This window comes from Ceratotherium simum, chromosome 37 (genome assembly GCF_057802395.1).
Source record: "Ceratotherium simum simum isolate JZ-2026a chromosome 37, ASM5780239v1, whole genome shotgun sequence".
Taxonomy (NCBI): Eukaryota; Metazoa; Chordata; class Mammalia; order Perissodactyla; family Rhinocerotidae; genus Ceratotherium; species Ceratotherium simum.
Window position 1 is genome coordinate 10747899 of NC_141936.1, and position 20909 is coordinate 10768807.

At 42.4% G+C, this 20909-nt stretch overlaps 1 protein-coding gene across 6 annotated transcripts in view; it reads left to right on the forward strand.

Annotated features, from left to right (window-relative positions):
* The window catches only part of SP110 (SP110 nuclear body protein), a 48417-nt gene that overhangs the window by 4601 nt on the left and 22907 nt on the right, over positions 1–20909 (forward strand). For 5 of the 6 annotated variants that reach the window (XM_087424720.1, XM_087424721.1, XM_087424722.1 and 2 more), the window contains exons 4-13: positions 1678–1944; positions 2314–2355; positions 3253–3336; positions 4722–4799; positions 6661–6726; positions 9934–10074; positions 11843–11923; positions 13011–13064; positions 15337–15402; positions 16727–16876. In XM_087424720.1, coding sequence (XP_087280846.1) covers positions 1678–1944; positions 2314–2355; positions 3253–3336; positions 4722–4799; positions 6661–6726; positions 9934–10074; positions 11843–11923; positions 13011–13064; positions 15337–15402; positions 16727–16876 — 1029 coding nt within the window. The remainder of the gene's footprint in view (positions 1–1677; positions 1945–2313; positions 2356–3252; positions 3337–4721; positions 4800–6660; positions 6727–9933; positions 10075–11842; positions 11924–13010; positions 13065–15336; positions 15403–16726; positions 16877–20909) is intronic. The other variant, XM_087424723.1, reaches the window with a different exon arrangement.

Consider the following 20909-nt stretch of genomic DNA (forward strand, 5'->3'; position numbering starts at 1 on the left):
TGCACAGTTTAACATACTGGATGGTCTCTAGGGAATGCGTAAGGTGACAGAAATGCAAAGTTACAGAGACTGGGTCTGGTGGAAGGCCAAGGAGAGCCAGAGAAGAAGACAAATGGATGGGGATGGATAATAATAAGTATCTTTTTTTTGGAGTGCTTACTGTGTGCCAGGCATTATCCCAAGCACTTTATATGATTATTTCATATCATCTTTAAACAATCCTGTGGAGTCACGATTACCCCATTTGACATATAAGGAAATTAAAGCTGAGAATAACCTTCCCAAAGTTACTTGTCTGTTAAAAGTGGAGCCAGGAGTCCTACTTAGGCCTCCTAATACCAGGGCCCAAGATTTTAATCACCATTCTAACCAAGGACAGCTGGAAGGCAGAGAGAAAAGCTGGAGGAGAGAAGAAAAGTAGCTACAGAGAAAGGGAGGGGAACTGTGGACACAGACAGAAAAGGATGGTATGAGAAAGAGGTGGGGCGTGAAGCACACTGAGAAGAAGAAAGAGCTGAATAAACAAAGGAGTCAAAAAAAGAGCCGTGACAGAGCTGGGAAGAAAGAAGCCAGGATACGAGGGGCCGGCAGTGAAAGCATTTTAGGTTTGAGGAAGAACACTTTGGCCAAAGCATGTGGTTGACTTATCTGAGAACAAGAGGGGGAGACCAGCAAATCGTGCTGGATTGCGACATTATATTTGTGGAGTCACCACTGTTGACAGCTCTTCATCTGCTTTCTGACACTTTACCATCAAGAGGCTCCTCCCCAAAGAGAGAAGTGATTCCTTGAGCTAAAGGGACAGCAAAAGAGAAAAGTCCTTCTCCAGGCAACTGCAGCTGCATGTGGGCCAGTGCTCCTGGCAGCATAGGCACAGTGTTGGGAGAAATGTGTTCTCAAAGGCTGGGCTAAGTAAGTCTGAGAACCGGAGGAACCACACACTGAGTGCCCCCCTGACCTGGCTGAGCTCAAGTATCTTTCTGGATCTGCAACTCTGTGATTTTGTTCTGGGCCCCTCTCCAAAATCCAACTTACTTTCCTTTTTCTGTTCACTGGTTGAGACTATTTTTCTTCTGAAACAAATAATGGAGAAGAATCATGAGAGAAACCCGGCACTGGCCATGCAGGGGAACAGCATACGGAAAGCCAAGAGCCTGGGGTATTGGGGATGGGAGAGAAATTTGGTGTGGCCAGATCATTGGGTGCAAGGTTTGGAGGCGTGGAAACTGACTCTGCAGAAATGAGCAGAAACCATAATATAAATGTCTTATATTTATCTCATTTGCCCCAGGGAGATGTGATATGTTTGTTTATTTATTAAACAGGAGAATCTATTAAAATTATAGCATTGTACATAATTGGTTAAATTCTGAAACCAAAATTAAAGAAAATTAAATCCCTGGGCACAAAGTCAAACTCAATTTTGTGTGTGAAACCACTTTGGCATTAAATCAGAGTTAGATGCAGTTACTGTAGCACTGAATGTCCAAATCAAATACATAAAATAGAAAGAGGCCACAAATGGACAATGATGATGATAAATTGGATCTATGCACCTAGGGGACGATGAATAATTCCATGCCCTGTCCTATTGGAAGTTGTGTGTAAAGAAATCAATCCCTTTCAAGTAATTCTGAGTCTCCAGGGTGTTGATGTATGCTCCTTCACCAATCCCAGTTGTTACCTCCTACGGAGGATGGAGCAGAACCACGCCGATCCTCACCGAAGTCCCAGCCAACCCAGCAGAAGGGAGCTCCCGCCAGGCCCTGCTGCTGCTGCCCCCACCCCAACGCCCTCCACCGAGCCGCCCACCCAGTGCACCCAGAGTCGGTGAGCCCAGAGCATCCACGCAGCACAGCGCTGAGATCCTGGGTGAGCCGCCCAGCTCTTCTGGCCCTGCCGTGTCTCCCCCCAGAGTCATCCAAGAAGGAAGGATCACTCCAGGTGAGAAATGACCTGTCCAACACATGTGCATCCCCAGCCGAGAGTCCCTGGGGCCTTGTCTAGAACCTCAGGGTCCCATCTTTTTGTTGATCTGGTCCTTCCCGTGCACCTACCTGCCCTGCACAGCCCTTTCCAAGATGGATTAAGGGCACTGCCGGGGTCTGGGTAAGGCCTAGAGCCCAGAACAGCTGCTTCCCACCCCTAGAACAGCACAACCCACTGCCCTCGGGTCTTGGTGCTCCTTCTACCCCAGGCATTCTTACCATTCCCTCTCCTCTCTGGAACCCTGTCCCTCTAATCTGTAACAATTTTTCCTCCTCTCTTCAATGACCAATGACAACCTAACATCCCACATAAATGACAAAGAAGACTCACAAGAGAGGCCCGGCACTCCGCCTGCCACTGTTCAAGGTAATGTTGCTCGAGGCTGACTTACTTTAGCTCAAGGTGGCCGTGAAGGGAGAACACCCACCTGCCAACCAAGAAGCTTGTGGTAGGAACCCTGGGAGAAAGAACTGGATATGACAAAGAGAAAGAAACGGGGGGGGGACCGATGCATCGACTGGGCACAGGCCCGCTTGTCAGGGATGCCGCCATAGCCAGTGTGATGCTGTGTTGTACAACAGCCCTGTCCAACCAGGACTCAAACCACGCTGTTCTGAATTGACAAGTAATTGTGCAACACGCACATCACGACCCTCACCTGATTGCTCGCCCTTTGATTGCGGGGGCCTTTCAGTTTCACCCACGCTCATTTTCATATGGTTTGGATTCTGAGTAATGTTACTGAAATTATTAGAAAAGATGTTAAATAGTTAAAGGTCTGCTGGACCTGATTTAGCTTCTAAAACTGTGTCACTTATCTCCCCCAAACCATCATTATAAAAGGCTTTGATTACATTACATATAACAGTGAAATATTATTGGGCACCGTCCAAGATGATATCATAGATTCCATGCTCTCTGATACAGAGAATAAAGGGCCCTATTTGGTCCAAATGTTTCCTCCACTCCTCTAATACGTACCATCCAAATAAGGTTAACATAATCATGAAGCCAATAACAATGGAAGATTCCATCATCTAGATTTTCAAAAGAAAAAATAAGTACCATGATTAAATTAGTAAATAGTTAATTGAAAGGAAATGATAGTTTACTCTCCCCCCACTCTCTCCCACCCTTGCCAGACTTTCGTGTTCAGGTGGCCCCATCATTTTTACTGGATGGAATAGATTGTTCTTGTTCCTTCTAACTCTAGTCCCTGCTTGCTGGCCTTGGGAGCTGAAATTCTTTTCTTCCTCCACTCAGTGTCCAGTGACAACCTGACCCCCCAAATAGAAGATAAAGAAGACACTCAAGAGATGCCCCGTGCTCCCTCAGGCCCAGTGCCAGGTAATCTTGATTTGGACAACTTAAGTTTGCCTTAGTTTTTGCATCTTCCAAGAGAAGAAGCCATTCAGATCTTCTAGGAACAGGGTTCTCTGCTCTCAATCGCCATCTTGGCTCAGCTTCCGGCTGCTCACCCAGCCCTCAGGAGCTTGGACAGGCAGGAGACCCAAACTCCCAAATGGAAACAGAATTGCTGGGCAGGGCAAAGGAGATGAGCCTGGGAAAGGTAGACTGAGAGGGAGGCACCGATGACGAGGGCCAGAAGCCCCACCAGTACCCACTGGACCTGGACTCCAAACACCACTAAGGAGTCTGCAAAGAGAGAACACTTATCTGCCAGGAGGGTTGTGGTGGGACCCCCTGGGGAAAGGACAAGGGACTGAGTCAGGGCAGGACTGTTGAACTCAGCCACTCTCTGCAGCCACTTCAATAAAATAAAGCTCAAAACTGCTCCATCAAAATGCAAAGCAAACAGAAACATGTGTGGCCCTCGCACTGCATTGTTGCCCCAGACGTGGATGGTCCTGCTTCCCAGCCCCCACCCTGACTGCAGGGAACTTTCAACTCTCATCATTTCTAAATTGTTTGGATTTTTAAGAGTAGATGTTATTTAAATAACTTGAAATGCAACAAATGATTTAAAAGGTCTAATGACTACTTTTCACCTGCCTCAATGACCTGTTCCTAAGCAGGCTGGAATTTGAGATGGACCTCATAACATTGTGTAAGCAAGAGGTGACAGCCTTTTGTGAGATGGGCCTTTATTTGTTATGGCTTCAAATCCTTCTGTCTTTCTTAGTGCAGCAAAAACTAGCAGAATTTTGTCTATATTTGCTTTTAACAAGCACTAGCAAGTACAGGCTAGCTCCTGCTTTCTTCAACAGTCCTCGTATATGGAAATATGTAAGGCGCGTAGCCTCCTTCACTATTTCTCAAGATGAAATAGTCATAGAGCAGTTTAAAAGTATCCATTCACAGACACACATGTAAGCAACAGCGTGTATTTTTCACATAGCAGAGACATGCCCCTTCATTGTGACCATCAGAATTCAAGGCCACCACCTACACTGCTCTCAGCCTCATCCCGAGTGAGGGCTGCTGAGAGCCATTGTACTTCTCTTCCATTGAGTAAGGGGAACCTCTCTAAATGGGCCAAACTGAGCCCTCCTCTGTGGGGCAATTGTTCCCTGTTTCACTGTGACAGTCATGCAGGTCACAATAACACAAGTTGATCAAATCAAGGCAGATCCAGGGAACCTTGTGAGCTGGCAGGTCCCCAGCCTTGCACTACATGTGCTCTCCACCCTTCTGGGTCTCCTACTGATCTCCCTTGGCATTTCTCTTCAGCCCATTCTGAGCTCTGAAATAAATTCTATTTCTTCTGTCAGTGATAAGAGATGATTCTCCTGAACCAACTGACCCAAAAGAGCCCCAGAAGGCATCCAGCACACCCCCCACAAAGAAAGGTAAGGATTGCCTTTCTCCTGGAGATGCTAGGAGGGTGAATTTGGAGTTACGTTCTGTTCTTCTGATCATATCTTGTCATAAGCACCCACTACGTGATTATAGTCAAGTTGCCCACTGCAATTTGTTTCTGCAATTCCCATTCACTGCATCTTCCTCTAAGGCCTTCAGGAAAATTATAAGGAAATGAGAAGGCATTTAGGGCCATTGAAATTTGCACCCATTGGAACTGCGTGTTCAGAAATCATCAAGGTCGCCTATATCCACAACTTCTTAGAGGATTAGTCGCTCCTCCCTCTTTAGCTGACAGTTGGTTCCCGAAGAAGACTCTGCTTCCTCTTAAGACATGGCTGCATATTCTCTGCTATCTCTCATCTCATGGTGGAAGGCAGGTGGGATGTCTACTCCTTGTTACTGATTGCCCACAACCAGCCCCTTGCTCCCTGACCCGCTCCTTAGAGCCTTGACCATTCAAGTGAAACACACTCCTTCTTCATCACTATCACCTGTTGCTCCCCTCCATGCCCCAGCAGACCTCAAGGCTGACTTAGAGTTTTTCTGTCACTTCAAGTCTTGCCATCATCCTGGACACCTTCGAGGTACACATAGGTAACAGGTCTATCCAATACCCTGACCTCTCAAATCTGCTCTCTCCAATGACTTTTTCCTCCACTCATTCTTGGCCTCCTGTGCCCAAAGGCAATCCACAGGCCCTTTCTTCATTCAAACCTGGCTCAACTCCCCAATAATTAATTTAACAATTCCTTTTTTTGACACCTGTCCTTGATGTTTGCTTCTTCTACAGGTATCGTTCAACCTCTAATCTCTCCTCCTCACCCCAATCTTAAAAAATTAATACAAAAATATCCCTGGCTGATTGCTTCCTTACAATTTATTCTCTCTGTAGCTGTCTATCAACCTCACTTAGAAGACCAGTCCACTGGCCTTTCCCTTTTCCAATCCATCATCTGCCTTTCTTCACATCCCTTCTTACCAGCTTAGAGTCCAAGATCCATCGTTTCTGTAACTCATTGCCAATATCTTAACCTGCCTTGTCTTTCTGTCTTATTCTAGAACTCTGGCAGGTTTTGGAGGAACCTATTATCTACTTTCTGCACATTGTATCTGAGAGCAGGCATTGCTGGGGAGAGTCACACAGTAGGGCAGAGTGCACCTACTGTGTCTTCACCATTCCAGTGCAAATGATCCCTCCACATGTGTGACAATTCCCCTACCTGCAATGATCCTTTCAGACCTTGAGCCCTTTTGTCCAAACCTCTGATACTCTCACCACCTCTTTTTTCCCCAAGAGATGACTTTTCCTCCTACTTCATAGAAAGGCATGAGATGGGAATACCCTCACTTCCTACTCCCAACCCTGCAAAACTTAATTGCATCTGTCCTCTCCTCTCCAGTACCCTCCTCTCCAAGGCAATCCCTCCACCTCTACCTGATGGTATCCATGATCCTTTCTCTCTCCTGAGAATTCAGCATCTCCCTTCCCCAAGCATCTGCATTCAGCCAACGCCCAAGCCCATCACAGCTCATAAAAGGAACTTTCTTTTGATCCTCGTCTCTCTTCCACTGCCTTCATAGTTCTCCCTTCCATTTCACAACCAAACTTCTAGAAATGAGTTACCTAAACTCATTCTCTCTATTTCTTCATGTCTCTCTCTCCTCTGCCGCTTTAGAATTTCTCCTCCCCCCATTACTCCATGAAGCAGCATCACCTAAGGTCACCAATGACCTCCTAGCCACTATGCTTTGACGACCAAAAGTAAAAACTGATAATTATTGACATATAAGGTTGGCAGACCTATGCTTGTAGCTATAAAAGATGACCTGTATCCTTTTTTTTTTTAGGAAAGAAAAGAAAAAGAGATATCTGGTCAACTCCAAAAAAGAGGCAGAAAAAAAGCCTCCCAAGAGGTAAGGAAAGTACGAGAGAAGGCTGGAGGATGGAGACGGCTCATGCTTATAGGTCAAGCTGTGCAAGTTGAATTTTATTCTAGATGCAATGGGGGACCGTTGAAGAGATCTGATCAGTGAAGTGACATGATCCAATTTTAAACTTGACCAATTTTGGTGCAGTGTAAAGAACAAATTGGAAACAGAAGAGAATGGAAGCAGGGAAGCCCTTTGGATGGCAGACGCCATGAGGGCGATAGTAGCCTGGAGTTAGAGCTGGCTGTGGAGATAGAGAGAAGAGCGCCAATTCAAGATCACTTTGGAGATAGAGTTGACAGGACTTGATAAATTGGAAGCAGAGGATGAGAGAAAGCGAAATCAAGGCTTGCTCTTCAATTTCTGACTTGAATGGCTGGGTGAATGGTGGTGCCCATTGCTCAGAAAGGATGCAAATATATTGAGGGGAAACTTTAGAAGTCAATTTTTTACCTGTTTCAAGATTTGTGCTAGGGCAGGCCCCGTGGCTTAGCAGTTAAGTGCGCGCGCTCTGCTACTGGTGGCCCAGGTTCGGATCCCGGGCGTGCACCGACGCACCACTTCTCTGGCCATGCTGGGGCCGCTTCCCACATACAGCAACTAGAAGGATGTGCAGCTATGACATACAACTATCTACTGGGGCTTTGGGGGAAAAAAAAAAGGAGGAAGATTGGCAATAGGTGTTAGCTCAGAGCCGGTCTTCCTCAGCAAAAAGAGGAGGATTAGCATGGATGATAGCTCAGGGCTGATGTTCCTCACAAAAAAAAAAAAAAAAAAGATTTGCGCTAGTCATCTGTGCAATTGTGCCAGGTGTGTGCTTTGCCAAGAACTGTGAAGGGTCTGAGATGTTACCCTACTTGCATAGTCATGTTCTTTATATACATGACTACTACAGACACCCGAGGCACCTGGGTCAGAGAAAAGAATTCTTTGTTGATATTCACAACCAGCTCAACAGCCAGAGTAACACTGCAGCATCTATCCCCTACACTCAGACCCACAGGCATCGAGAAGAGAGCTGATGGAATCTTTCTGTGCGAGTGGCAGATTACGTCCCACAGACAAGGAACAGAGAATGGTGGACTTTCTGTTAATGCACAGAACAAGGACAGCTATTCTCCTCCCCTCCTGAAAGGATTAAAAAAAAAAAAACTTTGCTGCTTCGAAACAGGATTGAAAAGATCCTGGGTCCTCACTCCATCTTTTGGAATTTAAATGCATATTTCCTCCAAGAGCCAGAGAAACTCAGGCTTTTACTAGAGATGTCTCCAAGTCCTGGGCTTCATCTCTTCTGACATGTAAATACCTAAGGAGAGGGTGCTCCAGTATTCCTGACACTTTGGGACTTAACCCAGGAACCTAGCGCTGGCTGTAACCCCTCAATTAGCTAAGCTGGTCCCACTGTGTGTTTCTATAGCACCCAGCACTGGCCCTTTTGGAAGATGACACAGTCTCTACTGTAATTACTTATGCAATGTGTCTCTTCTAGGCTAGATGGTAATCTCCAGGCACAAATGAGGGATTAATTAATTCTTGAATAAAAAAAGATGAAAGAAACCATATTTTCTGTATCCTATAATTTGGAGAATGACCAAGAATAGTTTATGAATTTATTGTTGTGTTATGCAAAGGAGTCACAGATACCACTAACACCACATGGTGCCGCTATAAACTAAGGATTATTGGAGGAAAATCTCACAGCAGAGAAGTAGAAACTGCACCATCCTCCAAATTCTTATTACTCCAAGTTTAGGGCAGGCACAGATGGTCTGCATGCCCCATGGCCAGCAGCCCAATACTGAGACACCCACTCCCATAGTGCTCTACATGTTTATAGAGGAGGACAGGAACGTCTATGTGACTGTGCAACAATGGATGCTCCCAGTCAGAGAAATGACCCTGTTAGAAAGGAGGAGACTTCAGGGTCCTAGGACTGGTGTTAGCCTGTTTCTATTGGGGTAACTCGGACCCGCTGAGACTTCCCTCTGCTAAGCTACCAAAAGGAGTAGGAGATGCCAGCCCCTTCCAGATTTGTCTTTCTTTCTATTGTATTTAAATGAAAAATTTTGCTGAGGTATTTGTGAGTCACATTATTTTACATTTAATTAATCACTTTTATTACAAATACTAAAAACACCTAAAAAGAGATACAAAATTTAGAGAAAAAAAGAACACTGACTTAGGCTGAAAATATACATACTATACTCTCGTACACATACACACACACAAAAAAAGTGGTATTCTTTATTTTCTGTAAGAGTTTTCATTTTCTCTGAAACCCTCCTTTTGTGATAGAGGAAAAATGTTAAACTTGCCAATTAAAGGCAAGTTTTATGCTCTTTTAGGTTACCCCATGCTCTTCTGGACAAACACTCAGTAATTTCTGTGATTGAACTTCCTGCTGATTCCGAGTACCCCCTCTCTAACATGTAGCCACTCCTGCTTCCTCCGGAAGTGGCTCATGGGTGTAGAGAGAAGCTCATGCATTCAACTGCCAGGAGGGGGTGTGGCTGTGCCACGTGCGCTTCCCCCCTGACCTCCATAGAAATATCCTTGCTCACTGGGCAGTGGTCATCCTACGCGGATCAGCTCCTAAAGTCCACAGCCAGTGAAAATTGTGATCTCCTCTTTCCACAGTGAAGCAGACTCACCCTGCACCCCTGGGCACTGCAAATCCTCTCAGTCTCAACCTCACCCTCCATGGCAAGGTCTCTGCTTCTCAATTCTTTGATACCTTGTATTTTCACCACTAGAGGTACTCAGAGACCCTGGGATCTCTCCTGTGTCACACATAGGCCCTGGGGAAGCCTGGAGAGGTATTTTATAAGCCGTTTCCTCTGCCAAAACAGACCACTCAGCCATTTCTACTCGGATGTGGCCACCTCCTGGAGGCAGGGGTCACACAGACAGGAATCAGGAAATAAGCCCCACTGCTCTGAGATTCCCCCAAATGTATCTGATTGATTTCAACAGGTTGTACAGAGGGTGAGGCCAAATGGTGAGTTTGAGAGAAAAAGAAAGGTGCACACAAGAAGAAATATGTAATCATAGAGAAACAGCAGGAGAAATATAGGGCAAAGGGGTACAGAAATCTTGAAGTGGGGAGCAGAAGAAGGGAAGTCATAACATGGGGAGGAGGAGATCCACTGGGGACCCCAGTTAAAACTGTTCACAAATCACTATTTTGCCCAGGGACAGCCTCACCTGGGCATGGAATCCAAAAGAAGCTCCAAGTGGTGGATCAGGCAACTCAAAGGAAGGACGGGAACTTGAAGGTCGTGACAAGGGTTCAAAAGGCGAGGACTGGATGTGCCCAAACCTTTGGACCAGAGGGTAAGACTGGTGGTGGAATCTTCCATTTGAACGCTCAGTGTGGGAGGGTCTTTCATGGAGCAGGCACAGGGTTAGGAGGACGTGTAAGTTAATAGTAGAAGGAGGGAGAAGTGCAGAGAAAGACAGTGAGGTTTGACAAGAGGGACAGAGAGGGAACAAAGGTCTGTTGCATCTGAGGAGTTTTTGTGTAGAAGCAACTGTGTTCACAGGGTCCAGCTGCCCTCAGCTGTGGCCTGGGCAGCAGCTTTCAAACTTTTTGGTTTCAGGACTCCTTTACCCTCTTAAAAATTATGGAGGACGCCAAAGGGCTTTTGTTTATGTTATTTATATCTATCTCTATGTAACTTATCAGAAATTAAAACTGTTTAAAAATATTTATGTATTAATTCTTTTAAAAGTAACAATAATAAACTGATTACCTCTTAACATAAATAGGATACTTTCATGAAAAATAAATATATTTTCCAAATTTAAAATATTAGTGAGAAGAGAGGCGTCATTTTACATTTTTGCAAATCTCTTTAATGTCTAGCTTATTCAAAGTCAGCTGGATCTGTAGGTGAAAAGGGTGGAGTATTTCAACAGTCTTTTGAGATATCTGTGGATATTCATCTTTCATTCTACACCTAAACTCAACAAGGGGTAGCTTCTTAAAGGTCAGTCGTAAGATAGAATCTGAAACCATATCAATGAACTCTTCATGCTCTGTTGCAGTAAAATGCATTATGCTATCTTGCTTTTTGAATAGCTCTAGTCATGCAAGATTTTATAATATCATGGACATTTGGAAAATATTGGTTCACTGGATTATACAGTGAGTCAGAACTCAAACAATCACACAAGTATTTTTCTTGAGACAACCGTGAACTTCATGATGCAGCCATCTGCTTCACATGTACTCTCCAGTTTTTCACAAACACTATTAAAAAGATGTGTACTCAGGGCCGGCCCGGCGACAAAGTGGTTAAGTTCAGTGCACTCTGCTTCAGCAGCCTGGAGCTCATGGGTTCAGATCCCGGGTGCAGACCCATACCACTCATCAAGCCATGCTGTGGCGGCAGCCCACATACAAAATAGAGGAAGATTGCCACAGCCGTTAGCTCAGGGCTAATCTTCCTCACACACAAAAAAAGAAAAAATTAAATTAAAAAAAAATAAGATGTGTACTCAAGGGTAGAAATTTAATAAAATTAATAATTTTTACTGGTTCATCAAGAACATTCTTCAGTGAAACTAGCTTTTTATAATGGTGAGTAAGTGATGATAAAGAATGCAATGACTACTCTCAAGGTTTGGGGACACAGCTTTGATTTATACTAAGGCACCAGCAATTTTACCTACCACGGCTCTTGCTCCACGTGTGCAATGGCTAACATAGTGAAAAAGGCAAATAACATCTTTGATAGAAGACAGTTTTGACCTTGAAGATCTCCTAAAAGAATTTCAGGGATCCCCCCCCCCCAGGGGTTCACGACTTCACTTTGAGCCTCTGGTCCAGGGGCTCAGGTGACTGTCCCCCACTAGACGTCTCCATTAGTAGAAGAAGCACTGCTGACCAGCCTTGCTCTGCTCTCCCCTGAGTGGCAGACAGACCCAGTGGTGGTTGCGTTTTCAGGAGGGCATCCTTAGAGGCTCAGGCAAGACCTGGAACCTCCAGCCTTTAGCTCCAGAATGTGCAAGGTCCTTCCAGGGTCTCTGGGAGATTCCCCATGGAACTTCCCAGGGGGCATTTTCTGAGATCTAAAAGGAGTGTTGTTTCTTTTTTCAGAGGTCAGTGATGACACTTCAGAAAGGAAAGAAGGAAGGAGACCCCAGGAGCCACCTAGCACACCACCAGGAATCATGCACGGTACAGAGGAGGGATTGCAAGTCTCAGAGTGCAGTTATCAGGAGCCCAAATTCAGAGATGTTTTACTCTAAACCAGAGTTCCTCAACCTTTTTTCCATTATCACTGCCCTAAGGAATCAACTTTGATATTTTTCCTAATCACGAACCCTCCCACATGATATTTTAATATTATAATATATATCAATTTATGCACCGTATATGTGTATACAGTCTTTATACATAAGAAGAGGAAGATTTTTTCCCCCAAGAACCAATATTTGGGCAACATCACCACCGCTGAGAATTCCTGCTCTAGGTATATTTGTGGTACTCTATTGAAAGTGCCCAAGTCATGGATCAAGTTTTTTCCTAAGGTCCTGATTTCCATTTTTCTCACATGACCTATCTGGGAAAATTGGGAAGAAAACAACTCACCTTAATCATAAATGTAATAGTATGACTGAGCGCCAGTAACTGACAGTGTTGCTCTGGGCATGTTCAGGTAAAATGGTGCGTGTTAATTCACTTCTCACCATCGCTGCTGTTATGCACATTGCTACCACTATCTGTGAAGGGGGAAAACACTGAAATTCTTCTGTTTGTAGGTGATTCTGTCATTGTGTCACAAATTCACAGAACTCCCCCATGACAAATGTGACTCTCAAATGACAAGTATCTAATTATTATCAGAAAGAATGGGTTAAATTTGACCATCTTAAAATACAAATGATCATTGTTAACAGTTTCTCTTACATTGCACTGAATTCTAGAGGAATATTTCAAATTTCCTCATGGGTAAATTCTATTTATTTTTATAACAACCCTTGGAGAAGGTTGAATAACTTATTCAATTTTACAGATGAGAACATTGAGACATGTAAAGGATCAATGGGTTTTCCCAAGATCCCCTGGATAAAGGTTGGCTGGCACAGGACTAGCATCTTTCTCCCTGGAACTCTCTTCAGGAGCCATCGTTCTCCATTAGAAAGGAAGGGACAGGAACAATACTGTCAAAGCTTTGCCAACTCAGTATTGTCTGAAATGAGTGTGGTCACAAAATGTAAAGCTTGTTTATTTCAGAATTCCTTTTTTTCTCATTATTTTCTAGATCCCATGGATAGTGGAACTCAATTGTCTTTGGGAAAATCTCCCGGAGAAAAGCGTAAGTGTAAACCTATTTGGTCTCTGTTAGGGTAGATTTGATGTTACTCCTAGTGGTTGTTATGTCCTTGGGGCTGCAGAAGACATCCAATCCAGAAGAAGACGTGTGCTTTTTAAAACAGTGATTTAACTTTTTTCCAACGTAGAAAATGTTCCATACTATAAAAGTAGTATGCTATTGCCATTAGGATTAGCTTGCTGTGTGTGACTGCAAACTAAACTCTCCCCACCAAAAAAAAAAACAATAGGAGGCCAGCCCCATGGCATAGTGGTTGAGCTAGGTATGCTCCTCTTCAGTGGCATGGGTTTGGATCTCGGGTGTGGACCCACACCACTCGTCAGCCATGCTGTGGTGGCATCCCACATACAAAATAGAGGAGGATTGGTACAGACGTTAGCTCAGGGCAAATCTTCCTTAGCAAAAAAAAAATATATATATATATATATATATATATATATAGTGGATAAAACAAGAGAGTGTATTTCTCTCTCCTGTATGGAGGTAGGTGTCAGGGGTTGACACTAAAAACCATAAAATCTCAGGCTCATTCTCGCCTGTTCCTCTGCCATCTTCAGTGTGTGGCATCCCCTTCATTGGGGTGCAGCCAGCAAGTCTGCTTTCCTCCAGGGAAAGAGGCAAAGTCAAGGAGGGGCATGCCTTCTCCACTGAAGGACATTGTCTGCAGGCTGCATTTCGTAATTCTGTTACAATTTCATTGCCAGGACTAGTTACATGACCACAGCTGACTGCAAAGAAGGCTGGAAGATGTTGTCTTTATTCTAGAAGGACAGGTATCCAGCTCCAAATCAGGGACTTCACTACTAAAGAAAAAGGGAGACAAGGGAAAGGGGAACAACCAGCAGTACTGGCCCTGCACACTGTTGTCAAGGGCATTACTAGTGCTCCCCACTCTTTCCGATTCCCCTCCCCTTCCCAGACCCTTGGAAAGCTACATTCCCCAGCCCCGTGCAGGAGACAGATCCATGAGACTGGTTCTGGCCAATGAGCTGGTGCCATGGGTGTCACTTCTGGGACAAAGCACATAAGAGCCACTGCGCAGCGTTCCACACTGTCCTGTGTGTGGAAGAGGGAGGTGCCAGAGCCCAAGGCAGCGGGGGTCTCAGCACCACCACACAGAAGACACAGACAACAGCTGCCCTGGAGACTCCAGGTCCTGCAGAGGACTCTGTGGGATGGGGAAACAGACTGTTGTGTGTTAAGCCACCAAGATTGGGTTTTGTTTGTTACTGCATAGCCTATCCTGTCCTGTCTGATACAGTGTTTCTAATAAAGTCTGCAAACGTACAGAAAATTATTAATCAAGAAATTAAATTCCTATTTAAACTGCTTCCCCTTTTATTTATATAACCTACAAATATGCATACATTTATCTTTTCCATGTATATACGCTCATACTATATAGTCACTTCTATAAACATTTTTTATTGTAAATTTAACACACATATCTCCATGTCAGTGTTATCTATTTTCTTTTCTTTTAGGGACCTAGCACATTATTGTGTGATTTTATATATGTTACCAATTTGTTCTGCAGAAAATGTAATTGTTTACATTCCCTTTAACAATACAGGAGCGCTCATTTCCTACATCCTCACTAACACTAGACATGATAAAACTTTTCAAAGGTTTGGGTGTCCTTAAAACCAAACAATGCATTTATTTATTAGTGTTCTAAAGATGACTTTTACAATAAATTTGTCATTTGCATTTTCTCTTTGATCATTTTCAATTTGTGCTTTTTGCCCATTTTCCCAGTGTACTGTTCATCTTTTGCTTTATCTACTAAGGATATTAATCCTGAAATGTTATATATAATGGATTTTTTCCATTTTCTTGTTTTAATATTGTGGAGATGTTTTTTGAATTGTGGACGCTTTTAATTTTTTAAACAGTCAAATCTATTCATCTTTTACCTTTATGATTTCTGGCCATGCATTTTGGCTAAAGAAAATCATTTATACCTGTGTCTGGTGACAATCTCCCTGTATATTTTCTTCTAGTCTTGAAAAAACTGGTTATTTTGGGAAATGGCATGTTTTAAAACTTAATAATTTAGTATATCTCAGTTACTTCTTTATTCAATGATTTTTTATTTCCAAGTAAAATGGAGTACTTTTTCCACATAGATTTTATGGTTTTCTTCCCTCCACAAGTACTGAGAAGACAGCAAAAATTTACTTGAAAGTATTGACTCAAGCTTGTAGATCAATATTTATAGCCATAGAGATGACTTTTTCTTTTTCTGTTTTAGAAAAGAAGAGAAAAAAATATAACTGGTCAAGTGCAAAAAAAAGACAGAAGAAAAGGCTCCCAAGAGGTAAGTAAGAAGCATGAGGTCCTTACTGCCTTGGTGTTCATCTGGGTCATCACTTGGCCAACCAGCGTGGCCTCCTCCCCAGCCACACGGCCACCCAGGTATCACTGGATCCCGGCAGCCCCACCCCTGCCCCCAGGCCACCCCATCAAAGGGCTCCTCCTCACGAGAGAAGGGGGACCCAGATGCCATGTTGGTTCAAACAGGCATCTTTTCTCTCATCACTGGGAAGGGATGGAGGTGGGGGTGGGCAGGAGGCATCAGTCAATTTTCAGATTAGGACGGTGTCCAGTGCAAGTTTAGAGCCAGGACGAGCAGACAAAGCAAACCTGAACGGGCAGGCAGGATTCAGACTCCTGGGCCCGCACTGGAGTTAGATCTGGAGTCACTGACCATTCAAAACCACCTCAGTCAGCGCATGCCTGCTTATCATGTACCTACACCATGAATGAAAATTGTGTTACCTGCAGCAGGGGAAAGAAAAAATTATGAAGCTGCATCTTTCTGTCTCCTCTGCTTCATTTCTCTTTGTCTTTATCACACTTTCCTCCTTTTTTGCATTCTCTCCCTCTTCCCTCTCCCCTCTCCTTTCTCCTTCCCTTTTTCTGTAGTTCCTCCCTAGGCTGGAGGGAACTCCCTCTGTCATAGGCTGTTGCCTCTACCAATGGCTTCTAGGAAAACTGGACTTTCAGATCTCCAAGATTTTCTTGTTGGTACATAAAGGTAATTTTTGGAACTTAGAAATCCTCTTTTGCTCCCAACAAATTCTGTTTCAGATTTTGTGTAATGAATCCAAAATAGTCTCAACTGAGCAGTGACTTCCTCAATCTAGCCAGCATCCCCCCTACCCCTGAAAATTACTGATTTCATAATTAGGGAACCCTGGGACACTAAAATTTATAACGATAAAAATACTTGATTCTAATATTTTAAAATCTACTGCCTGTTATATAATTATTCAATAAAGATGAACTGGGTTGAGGTGTGTGCCAGGCACGTGTCCTAGGTCCTAGGGACTCGGCAGTGAGCAAAACAGACAAACCCCTGCCCTCACTGATACACCTGTAGTTAATAGACAAAAAGAGGAGTTGAAAGGGAAAAAGAGAAACAGGAAGGAGTATTGTGAGTCTAGGGGAGAAAGAAAGATACACACAGGAAAATAGAGGAGTAACTATAGAGAAATAGCAAGATAAATGTGAGGTACGGAATACAAAGATTTCCTGAAAGGGTGGGGACTGAAGACATGAGAAAGAAATCACTAGTTAGGGGAAGACGGAGTTCACTGGGACCCCAATTAAAACTGTTCACAAATCACTATTTGGCCCAGGGGCAGCCTCACCTGGGCACGGAATCCAAGGGAAGCTCCAAGTGGTGGATCAGGCAACTCGAAGGAAGGACGACTCAACGAGGAACTCAAAGGTCATGCCAAGGGTCCAAAAGGCGAGGACTAGATGTGCCCAAACGTCTGGACCAGAGGGTGAGGCTGGTGACGGAATCTTCCATTTGAATGCTCAGTGTGGGAGGGTCTGTCATGGAGCAGGCACAGGGTTAGCAGGACGTGTAAGTTAGTAGTAGAAGGAGGGAGAAGTGCAGAGGAAGATGGTGAGGTTTGACAAGAGGGACAGAGACGGAACACAGGTCTGTTTCATCTGAGTTTTTGTGCAGAAGCAGCTGTGTTCACAGGGTCCAGCTGACCTCAACTGTAGTCTGAGCAGCAGCTTTCAAACTTTTTGGTCTCAGGACTCCTTTACCATCTTAGAAATTATAGAGGACCCCAAACAGCTTTTGTTTTTGTTATTTATCTCTATCTCTATGTACCTTATCAGAAATTAAAACTGTTTAAAAATATTTATGTATTAATTCATTTAAGAATAACACAATCAATTACTTGTTAACAGAAAAACATATTTTATGAAATAGGAGTCTTTTCCAAATTTAAAAAAATTAGTGAGAAGAGTGACATCATTTTACATTTTTACAAATCTCTTCAATGTCTAGCTTAATCAAAGACAACTGGATTCTTTTTTTAATCAGATATAATTGACATATAACATTATATTAACTTCAGGTGTACAACATAATGATTCAATATTTGCATATATTGTGATATAATCACCACGGTAAGTCTAGTTAACATCCATCACCATACACAGGTATGTTATAAAAAAGTTATAAATTTTTTTTCTTGTGATGAGAACTTTTAAGATCTACTCTCTTAGCAACTTTGAAATATACAGTACAGCATTATTAACTATAGTCACCATACTGTATATTACATCCTCATGACTTATTTATCTTATAACTGGAAGTTTGTACCTTTTGACCTCCTTCACCCATTTCATGCACTCCAGCCCCCTGCCTCTGACAGTCACCAGTCTGTTCTCTGTATCTATAAGTTTGTTTTTTTGCTGTCGTTTTTTAGTTTTGTTTTTTTAGATTCCACATAGAAGCGAGATCATACAGTATCTTTGTCTGACTTATTTCACTTAGCATAATGTCCTCAAGGTCCACCCATGTTGTCACCAGTGGCAACCTTTCCATATTTTTCATGGCTGAATAATATTTCATTGTATATTATACCACATTTTCTTTTTTTTTTTTAATTTTTTGTTTATTGCAGTAACATTGGTTTATAACATCGTAAAAATTTCAGGTGTACATCATTGTACTTCTATTTCTGCATAGATTACATCATGTTCACCACCAAAATACTAATTACAACCCATCACCACACACATGTACCGAATTATCCCTTTCGCCCTCCTCCCTCCCCCCTTCCCCTCTGATAACCACCAATCCAATCTCTGTCCCTATGTGTTTGTTTATTGTTGTTATTATCTACTACTTAATGAAGGAAATCATACGGTATTTGACATTCTCCCTCTGACTTATTTCACTTTGCATTATACCCTCAATGTCCATCCATGTTGTTACAAATGGCTGGATTTCATCGTTTCTTGTGGCTGAGTAGTATTCCATTGTGTATATATACCACATCTTCTTTATCCATTCGTCCCTTGATGGGCACTTAGGTTGCTTCCAAGTCTTGGCTATTGTGAATAACGCTGCAATGAACACAGGGGTGCATGTACCTTTACAAATTGGTGTTTTCAAGTTCTTTGGATAAATACCCAGCGGTGGAATAGCTGGATCATATGGTAGTTCTATCCTTGACTTTTTGAGGAATCTCCATACTGTTTTCCATAGTGGCTGCACCAGTTTGCACTCCCACCAGCAGTGTATGAGAGTTCCCTTCTCTCCACATCCTCTCCAACACATGTTGTTTCCTGTCTTGTTAATTATAGCCATTCTGACGGGCGTGAGGTGATATCTCATTGTAGTTTTGATTTGCATTTCCCTGATAGTTAGTGATTTTGAACATCTTTTCATGTGTCTGTTGGCCATCTGTATATCTTCTTTGGAGAAATGTCTGTTCAGTATACCACATTTTCTTTATCCATTCATCCATCAATGGACACTTAGGTTGCTTCCATGTCTTGGCTATTGTAAATGATGCTGCAGTGAACACGGGGGTGCATATATCTTTTCAAGTTAGTGTTTTCCTTGCCTTCAGGTAAATACCCAGAAGTGGAATTGCAGGATCATATGGTAGTTCTATTTTCAATTTTTTGAGGAACCTCCCTGCTGTTTTCCATAGTGGCTGTACCTATTTACATTCTCACCAACAGCGCACAAGGATTCCTTTTTCGCCACATCCTCACCAGTTGGTATTTCTTGTCTTTTTGATAATAGCTGTTCTAACAGGTGTGAGGCTAGATCTCATTGTGGCGTTGATTTGCATTTCCCTGATGAGTAGCGATGTTGAGCACCTTTTCGTGTACCCATTGGCCATCTGTATGTCTTCTTTGGAAAAATATTTATTCAGACCCTCTACCCGTTTTTTAATTGGATTGTTTGTGTTTTTGCTATTGAGTTGTATTAGTTTTTTATATATTTTGGACATTAATCCTTTATCATATACATGATTTGCAAATATTTTCTCCCATTCGGTGGGTTGTCTTTTCATTTTGTTGATGGTCTCCTTTGCTGTGCAGAAGCTTTCTAGTTTGATGTAGTTCCACTCATTTATTTTTGCTTTTGTTGCCTTTATTTTTGGTATCAAATCCAAAAAATCATCACCAAGATCACTGTCAAGGAGCTTACTGCCTATGTTTTCTTCTAGGAGTTTTAAGGTTTCTGCTCTTATGATCAAATTTTTAATCCATTTTGAGTTGATTTTTATGTATGGTGTAAGATAGTGGTCCAATTTCATTCTTTTGCATGTACCTGTCCAGTTTTCCCAATGCCATTTATTGAAGAAACTTGTCTTTTCCCGTTGTATATTCTCGGCTCCTTTGTCATAAGTTAATTGACTTTATATGTGTGAGTTTATTTCTGGGCTCTGTATTCTGTTCTATTGATTTATACATCTGTGTTTATGCCAATATCACATTGTTTTGATCACTGTAGCTTTGTAATATAGTTTGAGATCAGGAAGCATGATGCCTCCAGCTTTGTTCTTTTTTCTCAAGAAAGAGAAATTGCTTTGGCTATTCAGGGTCTTTTGTGGTGCCATACAAATTTTAGGATGGTTTGTTTTTCTCTGAAAAATGCCATTGGAATTTTGATAAAGATTGTATTGAACCTGTAGATTGCTTTGGGTAGTATAGACATTTTAACAACATTAATTCTTCCAATCCTTGAGCACAGAATATCTTTCCATTTATTTGTGTTTTCTTCAATTTCTTTCATCAGCGTCTTAAAGTTTTCAGTGTACAAGTCTTTCACCTCCTTGGTTAAATTTATTCCCAGGTACTTTATTCTTTTTGATGCAATTGTAAATGGGATTGTTTTCTTAATTACTCTTTCTTATAATTTGTTATTAGTGTATAGAAATGCAATAGATTTTTGTATGTTGATTTTGTATCCTGCAACTTTACTGAATTCATTTACTAGTTCTGACAGGTTTTTGGTGGAGTCTCTAGGATTTTCTATGTATAGTATCATGTAATCTGCCAATAGTGACAGTTTTACTTCTTCCTTTCTGATTTGGGTGCCTTTTATCTCTTTTCCTTTCCTAATTGCTGTGGCTAGGGCTTGCAATACTATGTTGACTAAAAGTGGCGAGAGTGGGCATTCTTGTCTTGTTCATGATCTTAGAGGAAAAGCTTTCATCTCTCATCATTGAGTATAATGATGTGGGCTTGTCATCTATGGCCTTTAGTATATTGAGGTACATTCCTTCTATACCCACTTTGTTGAATTTTTATCATAAATAGATGTTGAATTTTATCACCTGCTTTTTTTGTATCTATTGAGATGATCATATGATTTTCATTCTTCATTTTGTTAATGTGGTATAACACATTGATTGATTTGCAGATGTTGAACCATCCTTGCATTTCTGGAATAAATCCCACTTGATCATGGTGTATGATCCTTTTACTGTATTGTTGAATTTGGTTTGCTAATATTTTGTTGAGGATCTTTGCATCTCTATTCATCAGGAT